Source organism: Eublepharis macularius, chromosome 9 (assembly GCF_028583425.1).
Source record: "Eublepharis macularius isolate TG4126 chromosome 9, MPM_Emac_v1.0, whole genome shotgun sequence".
NCBI classification, from domain to species: Eukaryota; Metazoa; Chordata; class Lepidosauria; order Squamata; family Eublepharidae; genus Eublepharis; species Eublepharis macularius.
Genome location: NC_072798.1, coordinates 62,774,775 through 62,800,330, shown reverse-complemented (window position 1 = coordinate 62,800,330; position 25,556 = coordinate 62,774,775). Strand labels below are relative to the sequence as shown.

At 40.4% G+C, this 25,556-nt stretch overlaps 2 protein-coding genes across 3 annotated transcripts in view; both read right to left on the bottom strand.

Moving 5' to 3' along the window:
* The window catches only part of PTPRB (protein tyrosine phosphatase receptor type B), a 106,894-nt gene extending 104,996 nt beyond the window's left edge, over window positions 1–1,898 (bottom strand). The window contains exons 1-2 of the mRNA XM_054988203.1: window positions 1,831–1,898; window positions 472–867 (exon numbers count right to left, since the gene is read on the bottom strand). Of these exons, the coding sequence (XP_054844178.1) occupies window positions 472–867; window positions 1,831–1,885 (451 nt within the window). The 5' untranslated portion in view covers window positions 1,886–1,898. The remainder of the gene's footprint in view (window positions 1–471; window positions 868–1,830) is intronic.
* Window positions 1,899–4,877: 2,979 nt separating this feature from the next.
* The window catches only part of PTPRR (protein tyrosine phosphatase receptor type R), a 120,388-nt gene continuing 99,709 nt past the window's right edge, over window positions 4,878–25,556 (bottom strand). For both annotated transcript variants that reach the window (XM_054988751.1, XM_054988750.1), the window contains exons 10-13: window positions 16,020–16,130; window positions 13,778–13,935; window positions 12,201–12,314; window positions 4,878–5,236 (exon numbers count right to left, since the gene is read on the bottom strand). In XM_054988751.1, the coding sequence (XP_054844726.1) occupies window positions 5,143–5,236; window positions 12,201–12,314; window positions 13,778–13,935; window positions 16,020–16,130 (477 nt within the window). In that variant the 3' untranslated portion in view covers window positions 4,878–5,142. The remainder of the gene's footprint in view (window positions 5,237–12,200; window positions 12,315–13,777; window positions 13,936–16,019; window positions 16,131–25,556) is intronic.

The window sequence follows — 25,556 nt, the reverse complement described above, 5'->3', positions numbered from 1 at the left end:
CCTTATGGCACTCAAGGTGGCTTACAGGAGACATAAATATACATAAAAATCTCAGTTTAAAATCACTATATAAAACTATGAATAAGTAAAATTAATTGTAAAACAGTTTTAAATAAAGCTGTCTTCAGCTTCCTCCTAAAGATAAGAGTGAGGAGGCCACACATATTTCCTTAGGGCGGTTGTTCCGCAGTCATGGGGCTTTCACTGAAAAGGCCCTTTCTCACGTACCCACCAAATGAGCTTCTTTGGCTGATGGGACAGTCAGGAGGGCCTTGCCTTGTGCTCTTAACTACTGGGCAGGAATGCACGGAAGAAGATGGTCCTTGAGCCACCCTGGTCCCAAGCCATGTCGAGCATCTCAAGCCATGTCACCATGACTTAAACATAATTATTCATTCAAAATCAGTGGGCACAAAACACACATTTTCTCTTTAATAGTTCACAGGAGGCTTCTTGAAAGAAGCAGCTTACCTTTATTGGAGCACAGGTTTTCATGGACAGGCTCTCCCTTTTTGTTGACATCAAATTTTATCCAACTATGGGGGTACTTCCTACCCATCCTCACCACTACATTTGAACCTTGCTTCTGGAGGAACAGAGAGCTGTTTTTTACCTCAAGGAGCCCTTCCTTGCTATGGCAGGTCCATTTGGGTGCCTCAGAGCATCTGGCAATGATCACTCTACGGGAATGTGCAGCATAGGACTTTGTGATAGCCAGACACTGGCCAGATCTAACATGGAGAAGCTTCTCGTCTGTCCATTTCCATTGCTGGTTTAGATTGGTGAAGTTGCAGTTTCCCACTTGTGCTGTTGTGTGGCTTTCATAAATACATTGCTGTTTTCGCTCATGGAGAATCAGAAACCCTCCTAGAAGGTGAAGAACCCAGGCAAACAGAACAGAATACTTGTTAACTTTCACACAAAAAATTACCACAAGTCAAGAGTTAAGTAAACCAATGACCCTTTCTTTTGGGCACCCTCCACAGTTCTATGTACAGATGTACAAAAATAGTATTTGAAAAGCAGTCAGTTCAAAGATCTTTGGCAAAAAAAGCAGTAGCCACTTATAATTTCACAACTTTACAGCAAGTCTTAACATTTCCTTTGAAAATGTTCTCTAAAAAAGCAAAGTATTTGCTGGGGAAAGGATATTTCCCCAAATCTGTGTGCCTCTCTCAGTCTGTACACTTGTGCTCCAACATGTTCCATATAAATAAGGGGAATTGGTTTACCAATATAGACTCTCTAACATGCTTCTAATTGCACTGAAGTTTCTAATTACTATTTTGCAATAAAGACCAGATTGCCCACAATGGTAAGACTTGGCAATAATCAACAAAATAAAATGTATCCTAAATATAGCGTACCATGAAACAAATACAATTTCAATGTTAATTTCTCTTGCATGTATCTTTTGAAAGTTTAGTAAAAAAGTCTCATATCCTGCAAAGTAGCTAAAGTTTTGAAATACTTTCCCCGCTTGCCCTTCTTGGTTGTAGAATCTCAGCAGATTCTATCTAAAGCATATCTCTAAACTTGTGATTGTATAATTTTGACAGCTAAAAAAATCCCTCTCCAAATGGATTTGGACAAAACGTTCAGAAAGATGACCTTTCAACAAAGAATGAAGATACCATATTAAAAAGAAGGTTTATTTTCTTTCTGAATGGTAGCTAAACAGCATTGTATTTAATTGGCCCATCCCTGTTTTCCTTGTATAAACTGAAGCTGGAAAGTCATTTTCAGCATCATCGGAAAGTTCCAAGGATCATTTGGAAATCGCAGCCAGAATGCGAAACAAACATGCAAGCAAAGATGAATTGTACTTACCACAGATTGCAAAGGCCAGGCAGGTAGAAATTAGAATATGAAATAAGGTCTCCATTTTCCTCTAGCAACTCCTATTGCTTCTCTCTCTCTTTTTTTAAAAAAACTATACCCCAGATAAGTGAAGCGAAGGCTAGGAAGGAAATGTGCCTTCACAGGAGGAAAAAGCTAGTGACGAACACTTCCTTCTATTCAACTGTTTTTGGTGAGTTTTACACCACTTTGTATTTCCATCTGATGCTTTGGTATGAGCTGGCTATCTGTTCTAGTTAGGAAAATCCAAGCAAAAGAGGGATACATACATTTTAAAACAAATACAGTACTGAAACATCTTTGAAAACTCAGCAGATTTAGCTAGGGAAAAGGAACTATAATTTCATTTAATTGCCTGTCTGCAAACTATTATGTGTCTGCAGGTGTTCTTGATTGGGCTATGTAAATATATACTGTGCTGTCCTGTAAACATAACCAGCATTTGTAATGATATGTTCTGAATCCATCCAGGAACACACGTGATTAGATACCAAATGGATCTCATCCTTGGACGTTCCAACATCCATACAGCAGAAGACTGAAGACAATTCTTGAGCCAATACTCTAAGGTCCTTATACTCTCCGACATTATGAGTTCAAATCGTGTTGATTTCTTTAATGCCAGTGACTTTGACTTGGAAGAAGAACATAAGAAGAACCCTGAATTAGACCGGTGGTCCATCTTGTCCAGCACCAATGTTACCCACAGTAGCCAAATAGATGCTCCCAGAAAAAGAGGCATAGAGGCTGAGGCCTACCCTTGTTCCCTCAGCATCTGGCGTTCCTGGGCCGCTAGGCCTATGAGAGTGGTTGAGGAGCTGGTGAACTATCTCTCTGGTCCCTTGCCTGTTTTGCTTGTCTCATTCCCCTTTTTAATGAGATATGTTTTAAAGGTTTTAACGGTTAATTTTTGTATTTTAAATTGTGGTTTTTATGATGTTGTGACCTGCCCTGAGTCCACTTGCGGGGAGGGTGGGATATAAGGGCCAAGCTACAAGTGACGAATGACACTTGAATGGCAAGTGGATTGAGTGGAGGGCAAGTGAACAGGGAGAAATACACTTGCCGTTCAAGTGTCATTTGTCACTTGTAGCTTGGCCCTAAATCCAACAAAATAACTAAATAAATAATATACTGCCTCTGAACATGGAGATTCTAAACAGTTGTCATGACTAACAGCTATTGATGGATCTATCTTTCATTGAATTTGCTTAATCCTCTTAAAGCCATCTAAACTAATAGACATCACTATATCCTATGTTAGTATAAGTATAATATTCTCTTATCTCTGGACTTCTTGTATGAGAACACCAGACAGAAGTGGAGTTCATAACATTGTGCAGATTTTCCTATACGCTTATCATGTTTTGACTAGCAGAAAAGCTTTCAGATGGCATCTCCTAATCTCTGAGAGCAGAGCTGTACGCATTAGTCAGCTTATGCTGTAGTCAAGTCTTCTCTGGAAGGCAGATGCTTTTGTCACTGTGTCTTTCAGATGCTAGATGTGCCAGTTATAAAGTGGTTTCAAAGCCGGGCCTGGTAAACTTCTTATCTGGAAGAAAAATTCATTTCCTCAGGTCTGTAGCTAGTATTACTTCCACAGGTATGTATGTGATTTCTTAATGGGCACAGATTTATTACTTTACATGTTGGACACCAATGCAGTTATCTAGCAGTGTAGACAATATTTCAGTCTGTACTGGTCTCATCACAGCAGTTTGCTGTACAAACCATGAGGAAGAGGAGGGGGGATACTCAAGAGAGTTTTATTTGTACCTGATCCAGCAGGAACACGACAGTCAGGCTTAATTTGCCTATTGGTGTACAAGAGAAGTAAAATGTAATGACAATCAGCGAAATAAAATAATAGAATAATGCAATAATTAAGTATTTTGTATCAAGTTTATTGGCTGAATGAAGCAAAGATAACATTACTGCTTTAAAAACATATTAGCTCCTGTGTTCACTCCCCGCCAAGTTAATTTTGCTTAGTTCTTGACAAAAAGAGGTGTTCCCCTTTTCTTCGCAAAGAGACATATAGCCTTTGGCTTTGTGTTTCCCCAAAATCCATCCTCTTATAGTCGGAAATTGAAAGGTTGACAACTTCTTTTCTTAAAAAAAGAACTCTTTAGGAAAAGACTGACAAATATTTAAAATGTTTACCATTTAATATGTTACAAAGTTTCTTTTTAAAAGTAAAGTTACTCACATGAGTTTACAAATACACTGGGTTCTGTCCTGGAGCAAAAAGCTGCTTCTAAGACAATTAACAGTAGTGAATAAATACATAAACATTGACTAACAGACACTGGATTTGATCTGTTGGGAAATTCTCTTGTACAAGCCCCACTGAAGTGAATAGGAAGTTCATTAGAGAACAGTGCAGAGACAGGATTCCAGAGTTTCCTATCTTCAATTATTTGGAACTCAAGAGGGTCGGTCTGAAGCTAGTATATTCTTTTACACTCTCCGGGGGTCTAATTGTGTTTATATTTGTGTACTTTTTTACATGAATAAAAATTTAAAAAAATTAGAGAACAGTGTGCTCCATTGAAATGCGTACTTCTTTCATATCTTTCCTTTGTGTCAATGAGGCTTGTGCTGGACAAATTCCCTTTTTATCACAGCCACTGTGCTCAGCAATGCTTTACAGAATTTTCTATACATGTGAAATATATAATAGTATTTATTCGAGTGAGCTGTCATATAAAATACAAATTGATTTTTGACAAGTTTCAAAAACAACGGATTCTTTCCCCACTTTTGAACCCATCGTTGATCCCTTGCAGCACTTAGTCATGAGAACTGTAAGTGGCTCTGAATTAAGTTTACCATGTAGTAGGTAATAGCACTTCACAGGTACAGCTGGGGACATCTGACAGCCTATTCACAAGACAGACTTTGAAAACATTGAAGCATTTATACACACCTCCTCAGGGGAATTTCCCATGTCTAACTGTCGTAGAACGCACATACATAATGTTACATACATTCTGTGCAGCATATTCCATTAATACAGTAACAAATCCCCCATAATGTATATATGTGTAATCCAAATGTAACATTAGTACATTAACCTTCATTAAAACTGTTTCAGAGAACTCACAATACATTCAAGACAAGGGTCTGTCAATCTTTTATGCTTTTTAAAAACCGGCCACATCCCTTTTACAAGTTGGCTGCCTCTCCTTCGACTGCTGTAAACTCCTTGAAGAAGCTGCTGGTAGGTAATGTAACAAATTACCTCAAGAGAATGACATATTTGGTTCTTCCTTCTTGGTTTCACTGGACGGCTTCAGCAGACAGCCTGCTTTCATACAGGCTCAATGCGTGATGCACAAATTCATACTGTTCACTTGTTTGGACCATTCCACCTCTGGAAAAAAAGGAGGACGGAGACAGGGTAAGGGTTAATTTGTGGTATTTTCTGACTGAAGTCAAATAAGAATTTTTTCAGCAAGTTGAAGACAATTTGACAGAGGCTCCCATCATCCCATTTTTCACCTCTGGTCAAACAAGGCTTGTTTTATTTCAAAAAATGCAAAGCCCCAAGTAGACACAAGAGATATGTATATAACTAAAGCCAGTCTCAATCCCAGCAACTGGGTTTTCTATGGTTATTATTCAATTGCCACTGAGCAGCAAAGAAGGGGAAGGGCCTGTACACTCACTTTCCCCCAGTGGAGAGTGTGCTTAGACTGCACCATATAGGCACAGCAGCCTATGGAGATAAATTCAGTTTCCAATGCCAACTGATCATGTCATTGATTTGGCTGTGGCCAGGTTGTGAGTGGTGTTGATTATTTCAGACTTAGTGACTATGTAATCTCAACTCTAGACTATAGCAAGGATCTAACTACACTTACATTTTTCTCTCCTCCTGCCTGGGTCCATCCCAGATTCTGCCACTCAGATGTGACCCAAGTCCTGGTATCAGAATTCAATTCCCAGGGATCCAGTTTGGACTTGAGAACATAACACATGGAAACCGATAGGCTAAATGTTTCCCTATGAAAATAGAGTTCCATGCACAGAATTATACTTTTCAGGATCCATGGCAGTCCTGGAGAGTATAAAACCAAAATGTAACCATTTTAGTCTCTGGTAACTGGCAGGAGGGCTGTGGACTGGGACATGGGGGAGTGACATTGGGTAGCCTCTAGGAATCACAAAGGGTAGCCTCTAGGAATCACAAGACACTCTGTGATAAACCACAGAGTTTCTGGCAATTCATAAAGCTACCAGTTGACACTTCTGGGTTGAACCAGGAAATGAGGTTGCGATTTTGGTCACTTAAAATGCTTACCATTCTACTTATGAGACTGCGCTGCTTATCTGACAAAAAAGATGTTGTTGACAGCACACTGAAGAGTGGTCCAGTCTTGCAGTAAATTTCTATGTTTTCAGGCACAAATCACAGATTTGATCTGTATACTTTTTATTTATTTATTTTATTCTGCAGAATTTATATACTGCTTTTTTGCTCTCACTAGGACTACCAAGTCATCTAACTAATTAAAGCATACATTTTATTTAAGCCATACATAAAAATACTTTTGCCCAAAATATTCTGTTTTTTCAACAAAGATGACATTTTGGAATATACCATTTATGCCATTTAGGTTTATACTACATTGGCACATAGGCTCTTCAACTTTAGAACTCTCTTCCTTTGTAGAATTGCCAAAGCTGAAGTCTAAGATTCTTTTAGCAGTTTTGCAACTATGACATATTTTTCCTAATTTTTATTGATCAAGTCTAAGGCAATTTTGGTCAAAATAATTCATTTATTTGTAGCTTTTAAGTATAACAGATCATCTAGCTTGCTCACAGAAGGAGGGGAGAGGAATTTGGCTTTAAAAAAAACCCTCACGTTTACAGAGAGGCTGTTGCATTTAGCATTTAAATGTAATGAACATTTCAAGTTCTGTTTTGTTAGCTATAACTCACAGCACACACTGCTTCAGCCCTTGGTTTAATTTAGACAGAGCAACGTGCTTCTTAACATGTATAAGCAAATCAGAATCTGGCTCCTGCAGTCAATGCATTTTCATTCTTATACAAAATATGTGACCTATTGTGACCTTAGAGCACATGTACAGAGTACAGGTTTTCCTGTCCTTTTCCTAACGCCTACCAGGTTTCCTGTATCACTAGCTGACACAGAAGAAATTTCTGCAGCCATGACTCATTTCAGTGCTGGCAGAACAGCTCCATTCAATTTGACCATAAAAGTCTAGGGTGGCTAGGTCAGGTACTGATTCTAATACATTAAAAGGCCCAGTGAAAGCACATTGAGAAGTTTCTGCAGAGCTATACAATGGGGATAAAAGCTGAACCAGTAGTGAAATAATTCTGTACTATACATCAAGGAGAGTAACAAACTGCTACAGAGCTCTATATTGGACTACTGTAACATGATCAATGTTGGGCTGCCCCAGAAGACAACCCAGAAACTACAACTAGCTCAGAACAGGGCACCCAACTATTGTAAGGGGCTAGCGGACAGGAAGTCATCTTCCTATTTTAAAACAGCTACATTGGGTGCTAGCTCATTTCTAAATTCAATTCAAGGTCCTGTTTATGAACTTTAAAAGCCCTTCACAGTTTAGGACTCACACATCTGAAGACCCATCCCTCTCCTCACTTATATGTACTCATGTACCAAATGTGGTATTTGGGTTGCCACCTGCTGGTGTTACCCCACTTATGGTGGCCCACTTGGCATCTGTTAGAGCATGTCATTCCTGTATAGTGGTTCCCACTTTGTAATAAAGGTCCTTGAGGAGGTGAGGAGGTTTTTTTATTTTTTAAATTTTTATTTTATTTTATTAGTGCAAACCCCCCCCCCCCCAAAAAAAGCAATCAGAAAGAAAAAAACCAGTGCTGGCTACAAGAACACTATTAGCAAATCTCTATATAGGTATTTATAAAAGATTTCCAAATATCTAAAAATAAGTCCATACTCAATTGCCTTCTATATGTGATATGTTCAAATGCTGATAAGTTTATAAGGTCTTCAATTCAGTGAATCACAGGAAGTGAGCTTTAGTCTTTCTAGTGTTGAAGTAGAAGTCTTTTAGCAACTGTAAGGGCATGGAGGGTCCATTTCCATTGACCATCAGTTAGACTCCAAGAGACAGGCAAATAGTTTAACAGTACATTAGCATCCTCAAAAATAAATGAGTGTTCTAATACAAAATTAATATGATTAATAACTTCCTCTCAAAAGGGCTGAATGATTGAACAAGTCCAAAGCATAGGCTTAAGAAATGTGTCACAAGTTAAAAGCCATAGCAGCAACAGGTATATGGCTTAATGGCTTATCCCATTGCATCAGCAAAATTGGATGCTATGGATCATTATTTCATTAATCTTGAAGACTCCATGTATCATATTTATTAACCAACCTCACATATTTATGTACAAATATTGTAGGTTTCATTTTCTGTATTGCTTCAATAAGAATCTCCAAAAGTGGGGGAGATTCTGAAGCACTTAAAGCTGCTGGGTCATATTTGAACACCAACAAATGTTGCGTTTGGAAATATTGCCATTCAATAGAGGTTGGCAAAGCATACTTAGGCCTCAGTTGAAAAAATGACAAGAACTCATCATCATTACCTAACCATTGAGCTAAGGTAAAAATTCCGTTATCTGTTCAAACCTTCCATAAGAAAGATTTCTTCTCGATTTTTAAATCTGGATTTGAACATACTGTTAATTTAGCATGTGAGAACAGGTCAAATTGATGTTGTCGTGATATTATGTGCCATACTTCTCTACCTGCAGAGATTGTTGGAGGAACAAAATCCATTTTAATGTAAGTAAATCCTAATGTATTGCCTCTGAGAGAACCCAAGATGGATACTCCAACTGACAGGAGTGATCCCAATAATTTGTACATGTTAACAAATATGCCTGATGATAAGCACTAAAGTCTGGAAAACCTAGGTATTGCCCATTACTATGTATGGATGTGAAAGTTGGGCAATGAAGAAAGCTGGTAAGAAAAAAATAGATTCATTTGAAATATAGTGCTGAAGGAAAGTTTTGCGGATACCATGGACAGCCAAAAAGACAAATAAGTGGGTACTAGATCAAGTCAAGCCTGAATTCTCTCTAGAAGCTAAAATGACAAAACTGAGGCTATCGTACTTTGGTCACATCATGAGTAGACAAGATTCTCTGGAAAAGTCAATAATGCTAGGAAAAGTGGAAGGCAGTAGGAAAAGAAGAAGACCTAAAACAAGATGGCTTGACTCAATAAAAGAAGCCATGTCCTCTAGTTTGTAGGATCTGAGCAAGTCTGTTAATGATAGGACATTTTGGAGGTCTTTCATTCATCAGATTGCCGTAGGTCAGAGGAGACTTGACAGAACATAACACATAGAGATATATTCATAACATTAATACTTTGTTTTGGAAATTTATGTGGGTTCAACACCACCCAAGATTTCTTTAAAGAGGATGCAACTTTCAATTAATGAAGGAGGGTATGCTGCAGACATTTTGTAGCACTTTGTATGTTTTTAATCTTGGAACTGTAAGCGGCCTTGAACCACAAGCGAAAGGCAGGGTCAATAAATAAATAAATAAATAAATAAATAAATAAATAAATAAATAAATAAATAAATAAATAAATAAATAAATAAATAAATAAATAAATAAATAAATAATACTTTACGGCATCACTGTTTGGAAGTTATCTTGAAACTGATTTTTTTAAAATCAGCTGGCCCTCTTTCAGGCATTCAGTATTAGCAACAAACCTTTGTCTATGGTAAAAAGCAAGTTTACTATTGGGTGAATGATATTCCAGGTATACAAAATGTAAACCAATCAATCAAACTTTATTGTGTTAGCAGAAACAATACAAGATAAAATTAAATATCCATCAAGACAAAATTTTTAAAAATCTGAAAATGTTCACAGAAAACATTAAAATACAGAACAGCCATTTAAAATATCTCATAAAAACTACCATACAATCCAAAGACTAATGACCCAGAGTAGAGCAGCTGGTGTATGGGTCAACAATGGTTGGATCAGTACACCTCATTGTCTTTTTTACCTTTGTACTGACAGCAGTAAACCTTTGCTATTTGGAGAGTAATGGATTTGTCCCTATCTGCCAATAGTAGAACTCTTGGATTTCTCTTGGTCTGCCCTTCCTGGGAAATGAGATATAATGGTCCTCAAAAATCTATTAGCTTCAAATATGGGAACTGGAATGTGACATGGGACAAATCATCAGTGGATCTAGAGTCACAGGATCAGACTCTTTTGCTAAATGGAATCCCATTGAAGCAGTCTTCCAAGACCACAAGCAGTAGAGTATTTAGCAGTGCCTTAGTGAAGGTCTTTCTGTGGTCATAATTCATTGTATCTGTAAAGTATGCTGGAAGAGTCAGGGGAGAAGGCATATAAGGTAGGGTTGTTCTCAAGGTGCCTACTATTCCTACATCAGTTTGAGCCCTCTGGTCTAACAATTTTTGTTTACTAAAAGTTTAGTTGCACTGAGGCCAAGGCTTCTCAAGTATTCTTCTGAGAAGCCAAGGCTTCAGAACTGCGCCAGGAGTTATCCTTCATCTCTCCATATGCCACGGTTAAAAGGCCTGGGGATGTGCAAAATATTTTCAGCCAATAGTTAATGGCAGCTTTATAGATTAAAGTTATTCCTGAAGGTAGAGATAATTCTACTCTAACCTTAGCTGAAGATGTTGAAAGAGAAGTGACCAACAACAAGTATGCACATTTGTTTTGAACTTCCAAAGACTGGAGATTTCCAGAGCCACAAATTGCTGCTCTGTACAGAATCTGGGGCAGTAATTTCATTTTATAAATTTCCAAATTTGGAGAAATTAGGCAACCTCCTCTTTTCCTATAAAATCTAAGGGTACCAAGGACAGCTTTTTCAAAGTTATGCTTAGCATAGTCAATATAGGTTGTCCAAGAGCCTGACTGATGGAACATCACCCCTAAATATTTAAAGCTAGACACTTGTTCTAGTGGTTTTTCATCCTTTTTATTCTTATAATCTTTGGAACTTCACCTCCTTCAGGAGTTTAAGGCATTCCAAACTACATGGGGCAACCATAGGTATTTATTCACATGCCTGTTCCATTCATATGTAAAATGCCGTGTGGGGGAATACAAAATGGAACACATGTAAGGACAGCTAAACCTTGTTCCTCCCCTAATGTGCTGTTCTGTACTCAATTGTTTGAAGTGTTTTTCTCTCAACCCAGCTCTGCTATCAGAAATGAGTGTGCTGAGGAGAAAAATGCTTCAAACCATGAAGTGATTAGGTGAGGTGAGAAAGAGGGAAGGTTTTAGCTCCCATCACCCATGGGGTCCCTTTTGGGGAAAAGAATAGTTCCCATTTCTCATTTTACATGTGAATAAATAGACATGAATGCACCATCATATATATCCTGTCTCTGTCAGATCTCTTTTTATGATACTACTTTATCAGTTAATCGTCATTTCTCCTTAACCACTGCAAGAAAGGAAGCTGAATATTTTTTTAAAGCCCCAATATTACCAAGCAAGAATATACTTTTTGCTGTAAGAGAAGACCGGAAACACTGTTTCGTGCTATATAACTGGCCTTCTGAACCAGATGTGCTCAAAGACATCAGACCTAGACCATCTTTCTTCATAAGAAAGAGGACAAGGCTAACCATTTTCAGGGTAGGCCTGCAAGTGCATTCATTATGTTCCTTTCCATCAATCCTTCATTGACCTTTCAATTTTGCTTTATTTGGCACAAAAAACAAAAAAACCTCAAACAATACAGCACAATGTAAAAAATTAGAATTGCAAGTAAGTGTTCCTCAAATTCAAGGGCAAATTAGATATTGCATTGAAATATGTATAACAAAGATCCTAGAGGTTTTTTTTAAAATGAAAAGGAACCTTGGGGAGCTGCAATTTTGAGCAGAGGCATGGTGCAAGCATTACCCATTCCCTGCAGGCTACACTTTCACTCCAGATCTCATTCCTCATTGCTTTCTTCCCTTTAAATATATGGCTGGAGCCCTTATGGAGAAAGGTGAGGGGGGGCAGTATTTTGTGCTGAAAAACAACTAATATATCATTCTGCTTTTCCCCCAGAATTGAAGTTTTCTGAGACTGGTTTTTATTTGAAAGCCTCTCAAGGCACTGCATTGATCAAATAGTCCCTAAGCCTCTCCAATGACTTTTGTTTTATTTTCACACTAGATTCTGTGTCTGGTATGATCAGAATACCTTTCATCAGTGAGATTACAGTAAAGTGGGATACATGAGATCTAATGAAAAAAGATAAATGATTGCTGCATTCTATATCATCTCACCTGTCCAAACGCAGTTGACAAACAATGCTTAATGCATCAACAACTCCCTCTTCCTTCAGCTGATGGCAACCAATGGCAGTCGCAATAAAACATCCAGTTCTTCCTATTCCAGCACTGAAAGCAAAAATTAAGCTCAAATTGAACAGTGTTAAATGACTGTCATCAGCTACCACCATCTAGGTCGTAAGTGCTCCAAAATGTCATTCATGGAGAAGAAAGAATCATTAATAGTTGCAAAATAGTAAAAAGTCCAGTAGCATCTTTAAGACTAACCAACTTTATTAAGGCATAAGCTTTTAAGAATCACATGCATAAGTGAGTGTCATCAGTATATTGATGGCAACCAATACCAATGCCTCAGACAATCTAATTCAAAAGTCTTTTAATCAAATGGATTCTAGTTTTGGAAAAGGTGTGCTCAAAACCTACAAGTTGCTGCTTACAAAATAGATTTCTGGCTCACAACACTGCACTGCTTAGAGGGAACACTGCAAGGGCGCGGAGGCGAGTGGGCCTGAATTGCAGGCAGGGCTGGCGCGCCCATAGAGGCCAGGTAGGCGGTGGCCTCAGGCGCGGGGTGCTGGAGGGAGCGCTGGAGGAGGCGTGGGGGGTGGGAGCATGCCCCCCAAAGCAGCAGCCTCCTACCCTCCTGCCCCACGCTGCCGCCACCAGCACAAGTCCCCCAGCTGGGCACAGCCACCGCGGGCAGGCATCTGTGGTGGCACAGGCAACCGAGCGGGAGAGCTCGAAGGCCACCCGCCACAGCAATCGGGCCAGGGGTGGTGGTGGCGGTGGCACATGTGCGCGAGCTCCCGTGATGACGTCACGTCATCATGCAGGCTGGTGTGCGTGTGCACGGGGGGGCTCCCGGCCAGCCGGCCGCAAGCACCACAAACCCTTGCCCTGCCCCGCCCCTGATTGCAGGAGTGCTCCCGGGGGCGGCCATGCCCTGCACGATGACGTCACTTCCTGGAAGTCACATCATTGCATGGTCCCGGAAGCACATGCATGCTGCATGCACCAGAGGTGCCAACTCCTGCCGGGAGTTACCCCGGGTGCTGGCAACCCTCACTATGCCACTGAGTTCCACCACCTCTTTTCCCAGAAAAATAGCCTGTCAGAATCTATAGTATCACACTCCTGTTGAACTCCTTCCTCTCCCCAAACTTGGCCCTCCTCAGGGACCACTCCCAAATCATCACAAATTTCCTAGGCTGGAGTTGGCAATCCTATATAATGTATGCCCAAACCTATCATTACATGTTATCAGGCATAGGTAAAGAAGAAGAAGAAGGATTGGTTTTATATCCCACCCTTTATTACCCAAAGGGGTTTCGGAGCAGCTTCCAATCACCTTCCCTTCCTCTCCCCACAACAGGCACCCTGTGAGGTAAGTGGGACTGAGAGAGCTCTGAGAGAGCTGTGACTGACCCAAGGTCACCCAGTTGGCTTCAAGTGGAATCAAATCCAGTTCTTCAGGTTAGAGTCCTGCTGCTCTTAACCACTACACTAAACTGGTGTCAGCAAAAGGCACATTTATGTAAAAGCAACATTTGGGGGGAAAAAGAGTGACTTACCTGCAATGCACAATTACAGGCCCCCTCCCAGCTGATGCCATCCTGTCTGCTTCTACATCCAACATGAGTTGTAGAAGAGGCTGAGCACTGTCTGGAGTTTTGTGGTCTGGCCAGGATGTGTACCAATAATGTTTGACATATCTTGACTGGTTCCCTTGCTGAAAATAATGGTGCAGTTTTATTGCTTACTAGAACGAGGTACAAGTGTATACCATACCACAAATTTTCTTCAGAATAATGACTGGCACTTTTGCTGGCATGTTTTGGTACAGCTAGCACTTTTGCTCCTCAACATGCATTACTATAGATTCACTGGGTGTTTTAGAACCCTGTGTACATACAGGCCGTTTCCACACACGTTGAATAATGCACTTTCAGTGCACTTTAGTTATCCTTTAGAAGTGGATTTTTTGTTCCACACATGGAAAATCAGTTACAAATGTGCACTAAAGCGTATTGAAAGTGGATTATTCAACGTGTGTGGAAATGGCCACAGTGTTGTTATCACCACTTCAGGCAGATAGAAGTTCTCTCCTTCCTTAGCCGGCAATGAAAAGTTCTGCTTGTGGGTGTAGAATTGTCTTGCAAGAGTAGCACTATTTTATCTGCAAGATCAGAGACCAGTAGCACCTTAAAGACTAACAAAATTTCCAGGATATAAGAGTTTCAAGTATCAAAGCTCCTTTTGTTAGAGCTTTGACTCTTGAAACTTGTTGGTCTTTAAGGTGCTACTAGACTCAAATCTCACTCTTCTACCATAGACCTGAAATTATTTGATCTGGCAATATACATTAAAAGATGCCAACATGGTGTAGAGGTTAGAGAGACAGGCTAGGAACAGGGATACTTAGATTCGTATCCCCACTCTGCAATGCATGTCATTGCATGGAATTGCTGTGAGTGGAGAAACCGGACTCTAAAGATTACTTTAAAATAGAGGTGTGCTAATTTCCCCCTCCGCCACCATCAAAACCTCAAGACACAAAGGGAAATAAAAGAGAGTGACCAAAGGGGAGAACATTGTAATACAGGATGACTTCAACTACCCTTGTATTGATTGGGCAAATATGTGCTCAAGTCATGCCGTAGAAACAAGCTTTCTAGATATCATAAATGACAGTGCATTGGAGCAGTTGGTCACAGAGACAACTAGAGGCGAAGCAACTCTGGACATGGTTCTGAGTGGGGCTCAAGACCTAGTGTGAGATGTAAATGTTGTTTCACTAACTAGGAACAGAGACCACAATGCTATTAAGTTCAGCATTTATGTCAACAGAAAATTGCCCCCAAATCCTAAAAAATCACTTCTGATTTCAAAAGAAGGAACTTTGCTAAAAGGTGGGGACTAGTCAGAAGGAAGTTTAAAGAGAGGAATTAAGAGAGTCTCTCCAGGATGCCTGGAAAAGATTTAAAATTACACCAATTGAGGGTCAGATAGATTGCAAACCTCTAATCAGGAAAGGTACCACCAAACCTAAAAAGATGCCCGAGTGTTTAATGTCTTGAGGAAGCCTTGGAAGGCAAAAAGCTGTGGTGATGGTACTGAGATATCATGTTGGCATCCCCCGCCATTGCAATGCTCTAGGATTCCCTCCAAATTCTATGATAAATACCATACAGATTTGGTCAGTTCCTAGAGCATAATGGGCAGAGGAGGCAGTGATGTCAAAACATCAGCAGTGTTGTCCCACCCCATTTTCTTCCCACTGCTCACTTGAGCAAGGGCAGCGAACAGAGGGCAAGGGTGGGAGTTCCCCTGCCCTCAGATGGTACCTGGGAATTCTACCTTAATAGCTAATCCACCCCATGGGTAAATGTGGGATTTAAACCACACATTCAGATGCATATGCATTGAATGTAAGATGGTAATTACTCAATGCACATATTATAAAAATTAAGCATTTATTATACAGGAATTATACATGCGTTCACTTCAACTTGTGAACAGGCTTTATATCTATAGCTTTTTAAGCACACATGACATAATAATGGAGGCTTAAACAATTAAGTCTAAGCATCGGGTTGGGGTGTCCATGCTCTTGTATGCTTGATGGTTACATGATTTCTGCTTTCTGATTGCATGATATATTCATTCTATTATTTTCCTGAATCTGTTAAATGTTTGGCTTTATCTTCTAGTGTCAGGGAGTTCCACAAGTTAGTCATTAAGTGCAGATTTTTTTACAATCTAGTGCCTTTTGCTTTCAGATCACATTGCTCAAGAGACTGGTTATCTTGTTACCTTTAGGGTCAGGTTGCGGACAGTATAATTCTCACATTCTTGTACGCTGTTGACGAGCACTTCCACTCTTCCATATATGCCTCTCTTTTCTGGCCAATACAGAACACATTTCTAGAAAAAATGAGGTAAAATCGGGTAAAAACAGTCTGTTCTGGATTTATTTTTTTTAAATTGTGATTGAGATGAATTAAGATATTATTCATGAGAATAACTCCCCAGTTAGGACAGTCAGTTTATTTTATTTATGTATTTATTTAAGCACATAAATGCCACTTTTCTTTCCAATGGGGAACCAAAACATCTTACAATACAAAAATACATTGAAAAATCCCACAAGCAAACAGAAAGGGGGAAAACGGTCTTCGGTACAGGGCAGGTCTTTCTCTCTTCCTTCCAACTCCAGGCTATGACCATAAGCACCCTTCAGGTTATACCTCTGGGCCATCTCAGGCTTCAAAAGTTACCTAAAAGAAAGTGGCAGGGTAGAGGCTCAGCTGTAATGTCTTACAGCAACTAGTTTGTATTCCAGTTCCTTCCCCTTCGGATTGTTGCTGTTATACAATATGTTACTCCAGGGCAACCTTAAGCTCCCAAAACAAATGTTTAACACATTTGAATGGTAGTGCTGAAAGGGCTCCAGGTACCATGGGTAATAACCCAATCTGATGATCTAGTCGTCTTCTCCCCAGCAAGCTGCAGTTTCTCCTCCTTCATCTCAGCACGATCATCAGTCCATTATCAGGATGCTCACAACCTTGGAGATCTTTACCTGTCTCTTTGTACCTTGGACCAACAGGTCCATATTCAAAAACTGGAAAAAAAACCATGCTTGCAAAAGCTACAATCCAGAGGAATATAAAATTTAAATTAATGTAAAAATTCAGTTTGGATTTGTATAACATTGTCCCGTCACCTTTACATTAAAATATAATGTAAAAGCTGCTCCTGCGGATGCTCAGGTGAAATAGCTCTGACCACGAGGCTGGCCCAGAGCAGGGATGGACACTCCACCTCTTCCAGGTTAGTCCCGCCTCCACTACGTCTTGCACCCAGTGCCAACCCAGCCTGCCGGTGAGTGGTCAAGCTTCCTTTTCTCAGCAGTTCTTTGGTAGGCATATGTGCTCAAAATTAACTAATTCCAATCTGAACTGAAAATATCTGTTCTGCAGTATTGTTACTAATTGTGGTGTGAATGTGAAGTTCAAATTGATATACTTACTAGTATTACGTGTGTGTTTTTTTTTTAACAAAAGGTGAAAAATCTCCTTTTGGAACGGATAAAGTTGATTTGCTAGTGAAATATATACAATAAAAATGTATTTCTAGGAAAATTTCCTCTCAAACTAGCATTGTTCCACAGCTTTTGTAGTAATGTAAATGTCAAGAATCTATTCTAGAGCAGAGAAATGCAGAGAAAATTGAATTATCTATACTCTATTTTTCATTTTCATTTTAGGTAAAGATCACATGAAAATGGCAGAAAAGCTATCAAATATATTTTTTCTCCAAGCCACAGTTCTTTAGGCCCTATGCTGGGAGCTTTACATCTTCATTCTGAGCATTAAAAAGGTAGACATGTCCATGTGGCAGTGCTAATACATGGATCCCTTCCCGTTGCAGATCTACTGAAAGCCCAGAATAAAATGCAAGTTGCTCTATCAGTAAAACAGACACAATTATGCTTATTTTGCAATTCAACAGCTAGACTTTTACTTTTCCCCCTAAAAAAATTAAATCATTTTTACCTTCAATATTTCAGCCCATGTGATGACCACCTATTCTGTTGGATGAAATTCTACTGCCCTACTTAAGAGGTCTCCCTCAAAGAGATACATTCAGTTGTGCTTTAGGAATCAGAGAACGGTCACCTATCTTAAGTCCAGCCTCCATTTAGATACCAGCAGTTTAAAAAAAGAAAGAAAAAGAAACCAGCTTTTGATACTCGCATAAAAAAAGTTTTAGCAGCTGTCTGACCTTACCCTGGAGAATTAATTACTGAGCGAATAGTACTAACAATTAGAAGATGTAGGAAAAGAAATACTGAATCTTTCAGTTTCTCCTTGCCCATTAACAATCCGGGTGTCTGCCTCTGAGAGATCTTGATAAATGGGTGCACAGTCTGCAGCTCTCTTCAGGCTTCTGCTGCTCTCTCAGGAATGTTATTCCTGTCTTGTTCCCAGCCCTTTCATTGGCAGCTCACACTGGGGTTGACTAAAGCCACCCTCCATTATTATTGCCTGTCACTTCCAGTAAGGTACAATGGCTTTATTTTTATCACATTCCTTGCCGGGATTCTAGCAGTACCCCTCAAAACGAATCCACTTGTTGCTGAATCTTCTGCATGGTCAGTGCACATGACCAGGGGACATCCTCTCTTTGTTCGAGAGCAGGATCCTTCTTCTCAGTCCTACAAGCCACCTTTAAAATCTAGGAGAGGCTAGGACTTAGAATACATAAATGTTGACTTCATCCTTGCCTGCCTAGCCTCCAATTTAGCAGGTAGAGAGCCCTGGCCCAAATCCTCACAAGGCCCCCTCTCCCCTCTTTCAGAGACCCCACCAGACAGGCAGCCCTGTATTTAACACGCCCCCTCACCCAGCAACTGCCCAGGGCTATTGAGGAAAGGGAATTTAGAGGGTATTTTTCTTATATTCTCGGCTACCATTTACTTAAACTTGGCTCATTTAACGTGCCCAGAGCGTTTGAGGTCTGTTGTGTGCTATTTTCCTTCAGCCAATGAGTTCAAGCCAGTCAGAGTTAAGCAAAACAAGAAGGAACTTTATTTACACGATGGAACATAGGAATGAATGGTTTTAACTCACAAACGTACTGGGGTCAAACAGGGAATGTTTCAATGTAACAAAAGAGGTTTGTAACCAGCCCTCAAACATCTCTGTTGCCTTCTCTCAGCAGTGTCCAAAACCCTTCTCTCAGCCTCTCAGGGCTAAGCTACAAGAGACGAATTACATGAGGAGGAGCATGAGAAGGGAGTTGCAATGTTATCCTGGAAGCTGAGTTTTAAAAGAGATCGGAAGACTTTGTTAATTTCCCCTCTCTACAGAGCCAGGGAGAGTGCTGCTCAGTGTTTGTTAATTTCCTCTTTGCCTCCCAAAGGCTCCATCAGTTTCACCTCCCCTTCTAAGAGGTGAACAGGAAATTTAAAAAATCCTATGCCCCATAAGTGACATTGCAATGTAGTCAATGTTGCAGTTTAAAAATATTTTTCTTCTGTCACCTTAGAGTAAAACCATAGAATTTCCAGTTATTCCTAGAGCTACCTGATGTAATTTCTGGGTTTCCCCCAGAAGTGATGTTGCGATGTAGCTGACATAGCTTTCCATCCCTTTCCCCCACTCCAACCTTTCTGCTGCGTGCTGTGGCTTCTGAGTGTGATAAAGTTGAAGCAGTTTGAAGCAGCAACAAGCCATGACTAGGCATGGAAAGAGAAGGGCATCAGTTCAGGCAGACTGACACAGACTGGGTCAAGGGGCCCTGGCCCACACCAAAGGCAAACATTTTAAAATGAAAACATTATGGCAAAAAGTTATACAAAAACATCAAAATAATGTAAAACTTCTCAAATCTCAATAAAAAATAAGTTACTAAGTAAAATCAGGAAATCTTAATGACCAAATGATCACATGGTTGATGGTTGTTACCTTAGGTCAGACAAGAAATCCCAACCACCTTCCATTTGGCAAATGTTACCACAGATGTTCTTATATGTGACCAGCCTGAAGAAAGCCCCTGGGGAGAAATGCCCTCCACCATTGGCTACATCATACTAGTGAGATTTGGGGGGCTATAAACCCCCAAATTCATTTAAAGAAGTTTCTCTGTTGGTATAAGGCTGGGAAGAGGAGAGAAGTTAATTGCTTTCAAGCACCTCTATCCCATTGATGACTCTCACAAGCACCTAGTATTTAAGGCGTGGTTATGCAAATGCCTGCAGTGAACAATTAAAGGGCCATCTCCATCTTGGCGGGAATGTGACACCTAGGAGGTAAAAGAGACTTGGAGATGTCAAATGCTAGAAATAGGAAGAGAAAGACTGACCATGAAGGGTGGACACAGTTAAATTCCCTAGACGCAAAGGAAATTTGATCCATTTTTATCAGTTATTTCTGCAAGGTCCACATTGTCTGAATCCATCTGGATGGCCACTATTACCATGTGGAGCTAACAAAGGGACAGGCAGCCCAGACAAAGGCCGTTTCCAGACGGCTTACCTTCTGCCGCTCCATGCCACAACGTCACGGCTCGTGCCCGAGAAAACGCGAAATAGAGCATTTTCTCGCACGAGTTTCGCGCAACATTGCGCAAAACTCGCGCGAGAAAACGCGATATTTCATGTTCGCCACAGCACGAGCCGCGGCGTTGTGGCATGGAGCAGCAGAAGGTAAGCCATCTGGAAACGGCCAAAGACTCAAGGCAATAGGTGACTGATAGAAAGCTGTAACTTAAAGAATAAGGAGCCTACCCTAGAATAACAACCGTCCATGTTTACAGTCCAAGTGTAACAACAGTGTAACAACAGTCCAAGTGTAAACTTACCATGTTTGGCGAACATGGACAGAGAAATGTGTGTATTCACTTTTACTTTGTAAGCTTGCTTGATCTGCTGCTGTGCAGAGTACACATGTAGACATTTTAAAAAATAAAGTTCTTATTATTATGAATGCTGAAGTTTGTTCTCTGTAAACGTGATAAAACCCACTTGAACATGTTACTAAAAGTGTGCCAGGGGAAGGAAGGCAGTTGTTCAATCGATCCCCAGATCTCCAGGGCTGTGCAAGAGCAGTAAGCCATCCCTGCAAAGGCTAGTGGGTGCAATAACAGGAGGTGCAGGCACTAGGCAGATCCTATAAATGGCTTTATGAACAGGGTGCTAGGAGTGTTGGCTCTCTTAGTGGGAAATACTTTTAACTGTCCAGCTGGTGGCAGTGTAGATTCCCAGTAAGACAAACGAGCAAGCCCTCTGGGAGTCGGGTGGGTTTGGAAGGGAGGTGGAGCACTGAACAGAGGCCCAGGATAGCTGCTGAGTGCCTCAACCTCTCGGAGAGCCCAAAGCAAAACTATGTTCGTGAATCTGTGGGGTATTCTGTGACAGCTTCCTAAAACTGCTCCTACAATACTCCCAGTCCTCACCAAGCGTTTATCTGGAAAGGGGGAATCAGTGGAAATGACAAATGCCACATTTACCAATGGTTCAGTGTTGGGAAGCTTTCAGATCTGTTAACATGGAGAGATTAAACTGCACAGTACTTGTGCAGGAGGCTATCTGTGATTCTGATCTTAACATTAGATCACAAGATGGCAAGTTAGTTCAGTTTTACCTAGATGGAAGGGGGTTAAATGATCCTCTTTTCTCAGAGTACAAAGAGGATCTGTCTGCTATAGAATGTATAGAACGTGTGTCAAATCTAATGCAGAGTAATGCATAGATGCATCTCTACTGCATCCTGCACCTAGTTACGATGGTGATAAGAAACAGAGGTGGACAGGAAAGGAGGGTTATAAGCATTGTCCTTAACAGCGAGGTCATACTCACGAAAAAGCAGAAGTTAGTAGATCTGAATAACACTAACACCTAAGCCTCTGCTTTAGGGGAAGTCTCCTGACAGGATAGAGAGGCAGCTCACCACCCTGGAACTGACAGGAAGTGCCGCCAGTTATAGGAGGACCTTGGATTTTCTAGTTAGAAAAAAAATTGATGTTGTCAAATGTGTTGAACATTTGAAAAGCACTTACAGATGAATATAGGGATGTATGAACTGAGGTAATGGTTAGAAAATATTTACAAATGGGGACCCCATAATATACTCGGAGACATATTTCCTTTTGCTACACAGCAATTATTACTGTGGGGTACAGAATATAAAAGGATTCTATGGGCAAAAAAAAAATATTGCGGCATCTGTGACAATGTTTATAACCACACACATAGTTGTAAGTATAGATGCTGTTTATATTTGGAAGCCCCCCCCCCATGTGATCCTCACACAGGAAAAGTTGTTGAAGTGAAATCAGTCAACATTCCTGCTGCAAGATCATCCATCACAACATCAAACGTAGTTCTTCATGTTGCATTGTATGCTTGATTTATGCTTTGTGTAAGTATGTTTCAGGGAATGTTGCCTACATATTTTAATGGGAAAACACTATGTTTTCTCTATGGCACTTAGAATATGTTTGTTCTGCATTTGTCTATGACACCTAGACAAGGAAAATAGTTGATGCAGTATTTAATTTTTAGAAGTCTTTTTGCACGGTCAAATCATCATCGTCTAATCCCAAACTGATTCTAAGACCAATGCTTTCAAGGTTCTTAGAAGGGTGAAACTATTTAGGACTGCACTGTTAGTTTTCTAGGTTTAGTTTTCTAGGTTAAGTCTGATTCAGTGAGTAAGCAGGGCTAAGATTTTACTAACATCAGCTAGTGAATAGCTCATGTTCTTTCCCTTCCATAGCTTGTAGTGGTAGGAGGTTACCCATGCAGCTCCCCAAAGAACAGACCAGAGATATTGGAAGAAGCTCCATTACTCATATTTAAGTACAGACAGCAAAATAAATTCTTCATTCTTATGTCTCTAGCTTTGTTTTTCCAGTTGGCACGTCAATCAGCGCACTCCTATTGATTAGTGGGGTTGCTGCCATCGCAGGGAGGGACAGGAAGGTTCCCTGTGTTTCACTTATCATTATTCCTTTCTAAAGACTAGACATGAGCCTGAAATGCTAAAGATTTATTAATGATAGGATACGGATGTCTGCAATGATAATGGTGGGTTAATCTCATCCCTTGCTACTTGCTAACCTCCTTGCCAAAGCCAAGAGGGTTCAGGCTGGGAGGGTCCAATTCAGTTATTTTGCTCTGGAATAATTCAACGTGTCACCTAAAATCCCCAAATAGTAAGCATCTGTTTATTTCTGCTCAAACCTGAAGACTTTTCTGCTGTGTTATATGTTTGTGAATTTATCTCTTCTAATCTATGTAATTCCTCACCAGTTGTTTGGTACCCCTGCCAGGGCAAGATCAGCAAGCAGGGCAGCAATTGTATCCACAGGCCCTGTTTGCATTCTCCTGCCGCCCATTCCAAGCTGCTGCCACCCCCATATTTCCCCACATCACACCTGTGCAAAGTACAGACACAATGGGGATCGTTCTGGGGCCCCCATTGGCTGGAAATACCCTTTCCCTTTCTCAGCTGAGTTGCACCATAATGGTACAGTGTGGCTTGGCAGAGAAAGCAAAAAAAACAAACAAACCCAAACCTTTAAAGGGCTAAAGGAGGGAAATGGTGTGCAGTAGAGAGTTGCCCCATGTCAATGCAGAGCTTTGTTCTGCCCTCTCACCATAGTGGTGGTAAAGGAAGCATCCAAAGGGACACCCCATAGCAGTCAGTTATGAAGGATCTCCTTTGAAATGGATCAAAGTAGGTTTAATTCTAATTGAGTGTAAAGGGGAAGCCTTTTAAAAGTGGGGGTTTACGGTTCTCCGTATAGTAAAAAGAAAATATTCATTTAATTGGAATCCTCCTGTTACATTCTAAACCTACTGAGCATGGCCTCTGTTCTTTTGTGCCTCACTTTTAAGTATTTTGCAAAAAATACTTATGCAGATCTGGGTTCCACTTTCAATATTGCAGCCATTCTTAAACCATTTGTTCCAAGGAGACTGCAGTCAAGTCATACTGGAAGTAAAATTAGAGACAAAGATGGAATGATAGCTTCTCCCTTGTGCATAGGGGGTTCAGAAACAAGCCACTTTACATCAATGTCATTATTTTCTAAATAGAAATGATTCCTCTGTCTTCTTTGAAAGCATTAATATTTGCTATTAGCTAAGACATAGAGCACTCAAACTCTAGTTACAAACAAGATGACAGAATAATTCATCCACCATTTTAACAGTTCTTAATATTTTTCCAGGATTTCCCAGTGAGATGTCAAAAGGTCATGTAAACACAGACTTTCTCCATATAGCCTGGGAACTTCTTAAGATGTCTCCCCTTCCTTTATTAGAAGGAAATTGCCACTGTCAGTCCACAACAATACAGATAAACACTATTGTGGCAATTTCAGTAAACACAGCACTTCCTGATATATTGGAGTCCACTAGGTGTTTCTTTCAAGTCCTTCTTTTCAAGTTGTGTTTAAAAACTTGTTATTTCCTCTGGGAAAACATTTGCTCTTCAGGTTATATTATAGTGGGGATCATTTCTAAAGGTATCTTGATTAGGTCAGATAAGGAACTGTTTATAATTCCGTATTCCTCTGCAGTTTAAGCATCATTTAGATATAATTTTAAATATGTTTTGGATATGATAAAAATTATGTAAATAGTTTTTATGTTAATTGACAGATTCTCCCTTCAATCAGAGCTCCGCATATGCACCAATGCACAGGATGGAACTCCTCCTTGCAAAGGTTGTCCCATTTATTTCTCTAGGGGCAGATGCTCTTATGCAAAGTCACAGGAAGATTTCACCGCTGAAATGAATGCAGCATGCCTTGGCGGCATGGAAAATACTTTAGCATATCAAAACTCCTATGCTCAAATTGCTAGATGGCTTGTAACACTAGTTAGAAATCACATTGCTCTGTGTGTTTGAAACTGAAGCTATTTATAGTGTTGGCATTATCAGATTTACAAGATTATTGTCATTTTTTTCACCTTCTATTAGATATTTCGTAGCATTCCCAATTAATAAAAATTTCACAGGTAAAAAAATTAGGGTGAGTTGTGTTTTTATTTTAAAAAAATAGTTTTATTATATGTATTTTTAACACCTGAAGACACCTTGGAAGGTTAAGCTTGTGCAGAATGCAGCTGCACTTTTCCTTACTGGTGTAAATTATTGAAATCAAATTATACTTGCATAGAAACAACTGCAACAAAATTAATATGGATGGTGGATGTCACCAATATGCTGGCAACACCATATTGGCTTTTTTTTCTGGGGAAACAAGTGGGGGAACTCTAACATGGGGCAACTCCCGGGAGGAGGTGGAGCCCCTTTCACTACATGCACTTGTGCACAGCGTGCATGCGCTCCCAGGACTGCGCGATGACATCACTACCAGGAAGTAGCATCATCACACAGGCCGTGGCCGCACCAGGAATGTTCCCGTGCTCCACAAGGGGCCTAATTCGGCCCAGATCAGGCCAAATTTAGCCCGGATCAGGCCTGAATTGTCCTAGAATGGGCTGCTGGAGCATGGAGGAGTACTCCCCTGCCCAGCAGCGGCCCAATGCGGGCTGTTTTGGGCCCTAAATGGCCAGGATGTAAGCGGTCAGCCCAGCTTCCGCCATTTTAATAGCAGCTTCATATTTATGGCTGCTGGTAATATTAAAAAATGTTCTGGCCTCTGGAGTAAAATGGCTGCAGTTTGGCCAACAGAGGACCTCTAGCAGTTGCTGAATCCTGCCCAGAAGACATGGCATGAATGGAATGCCGCAGAAGAATGCGGGGTGATTAAACGGCCATTGGACTTGCTATCTCCCTGGCCTCACCCGTGACCAGTGCAACCAGCAGT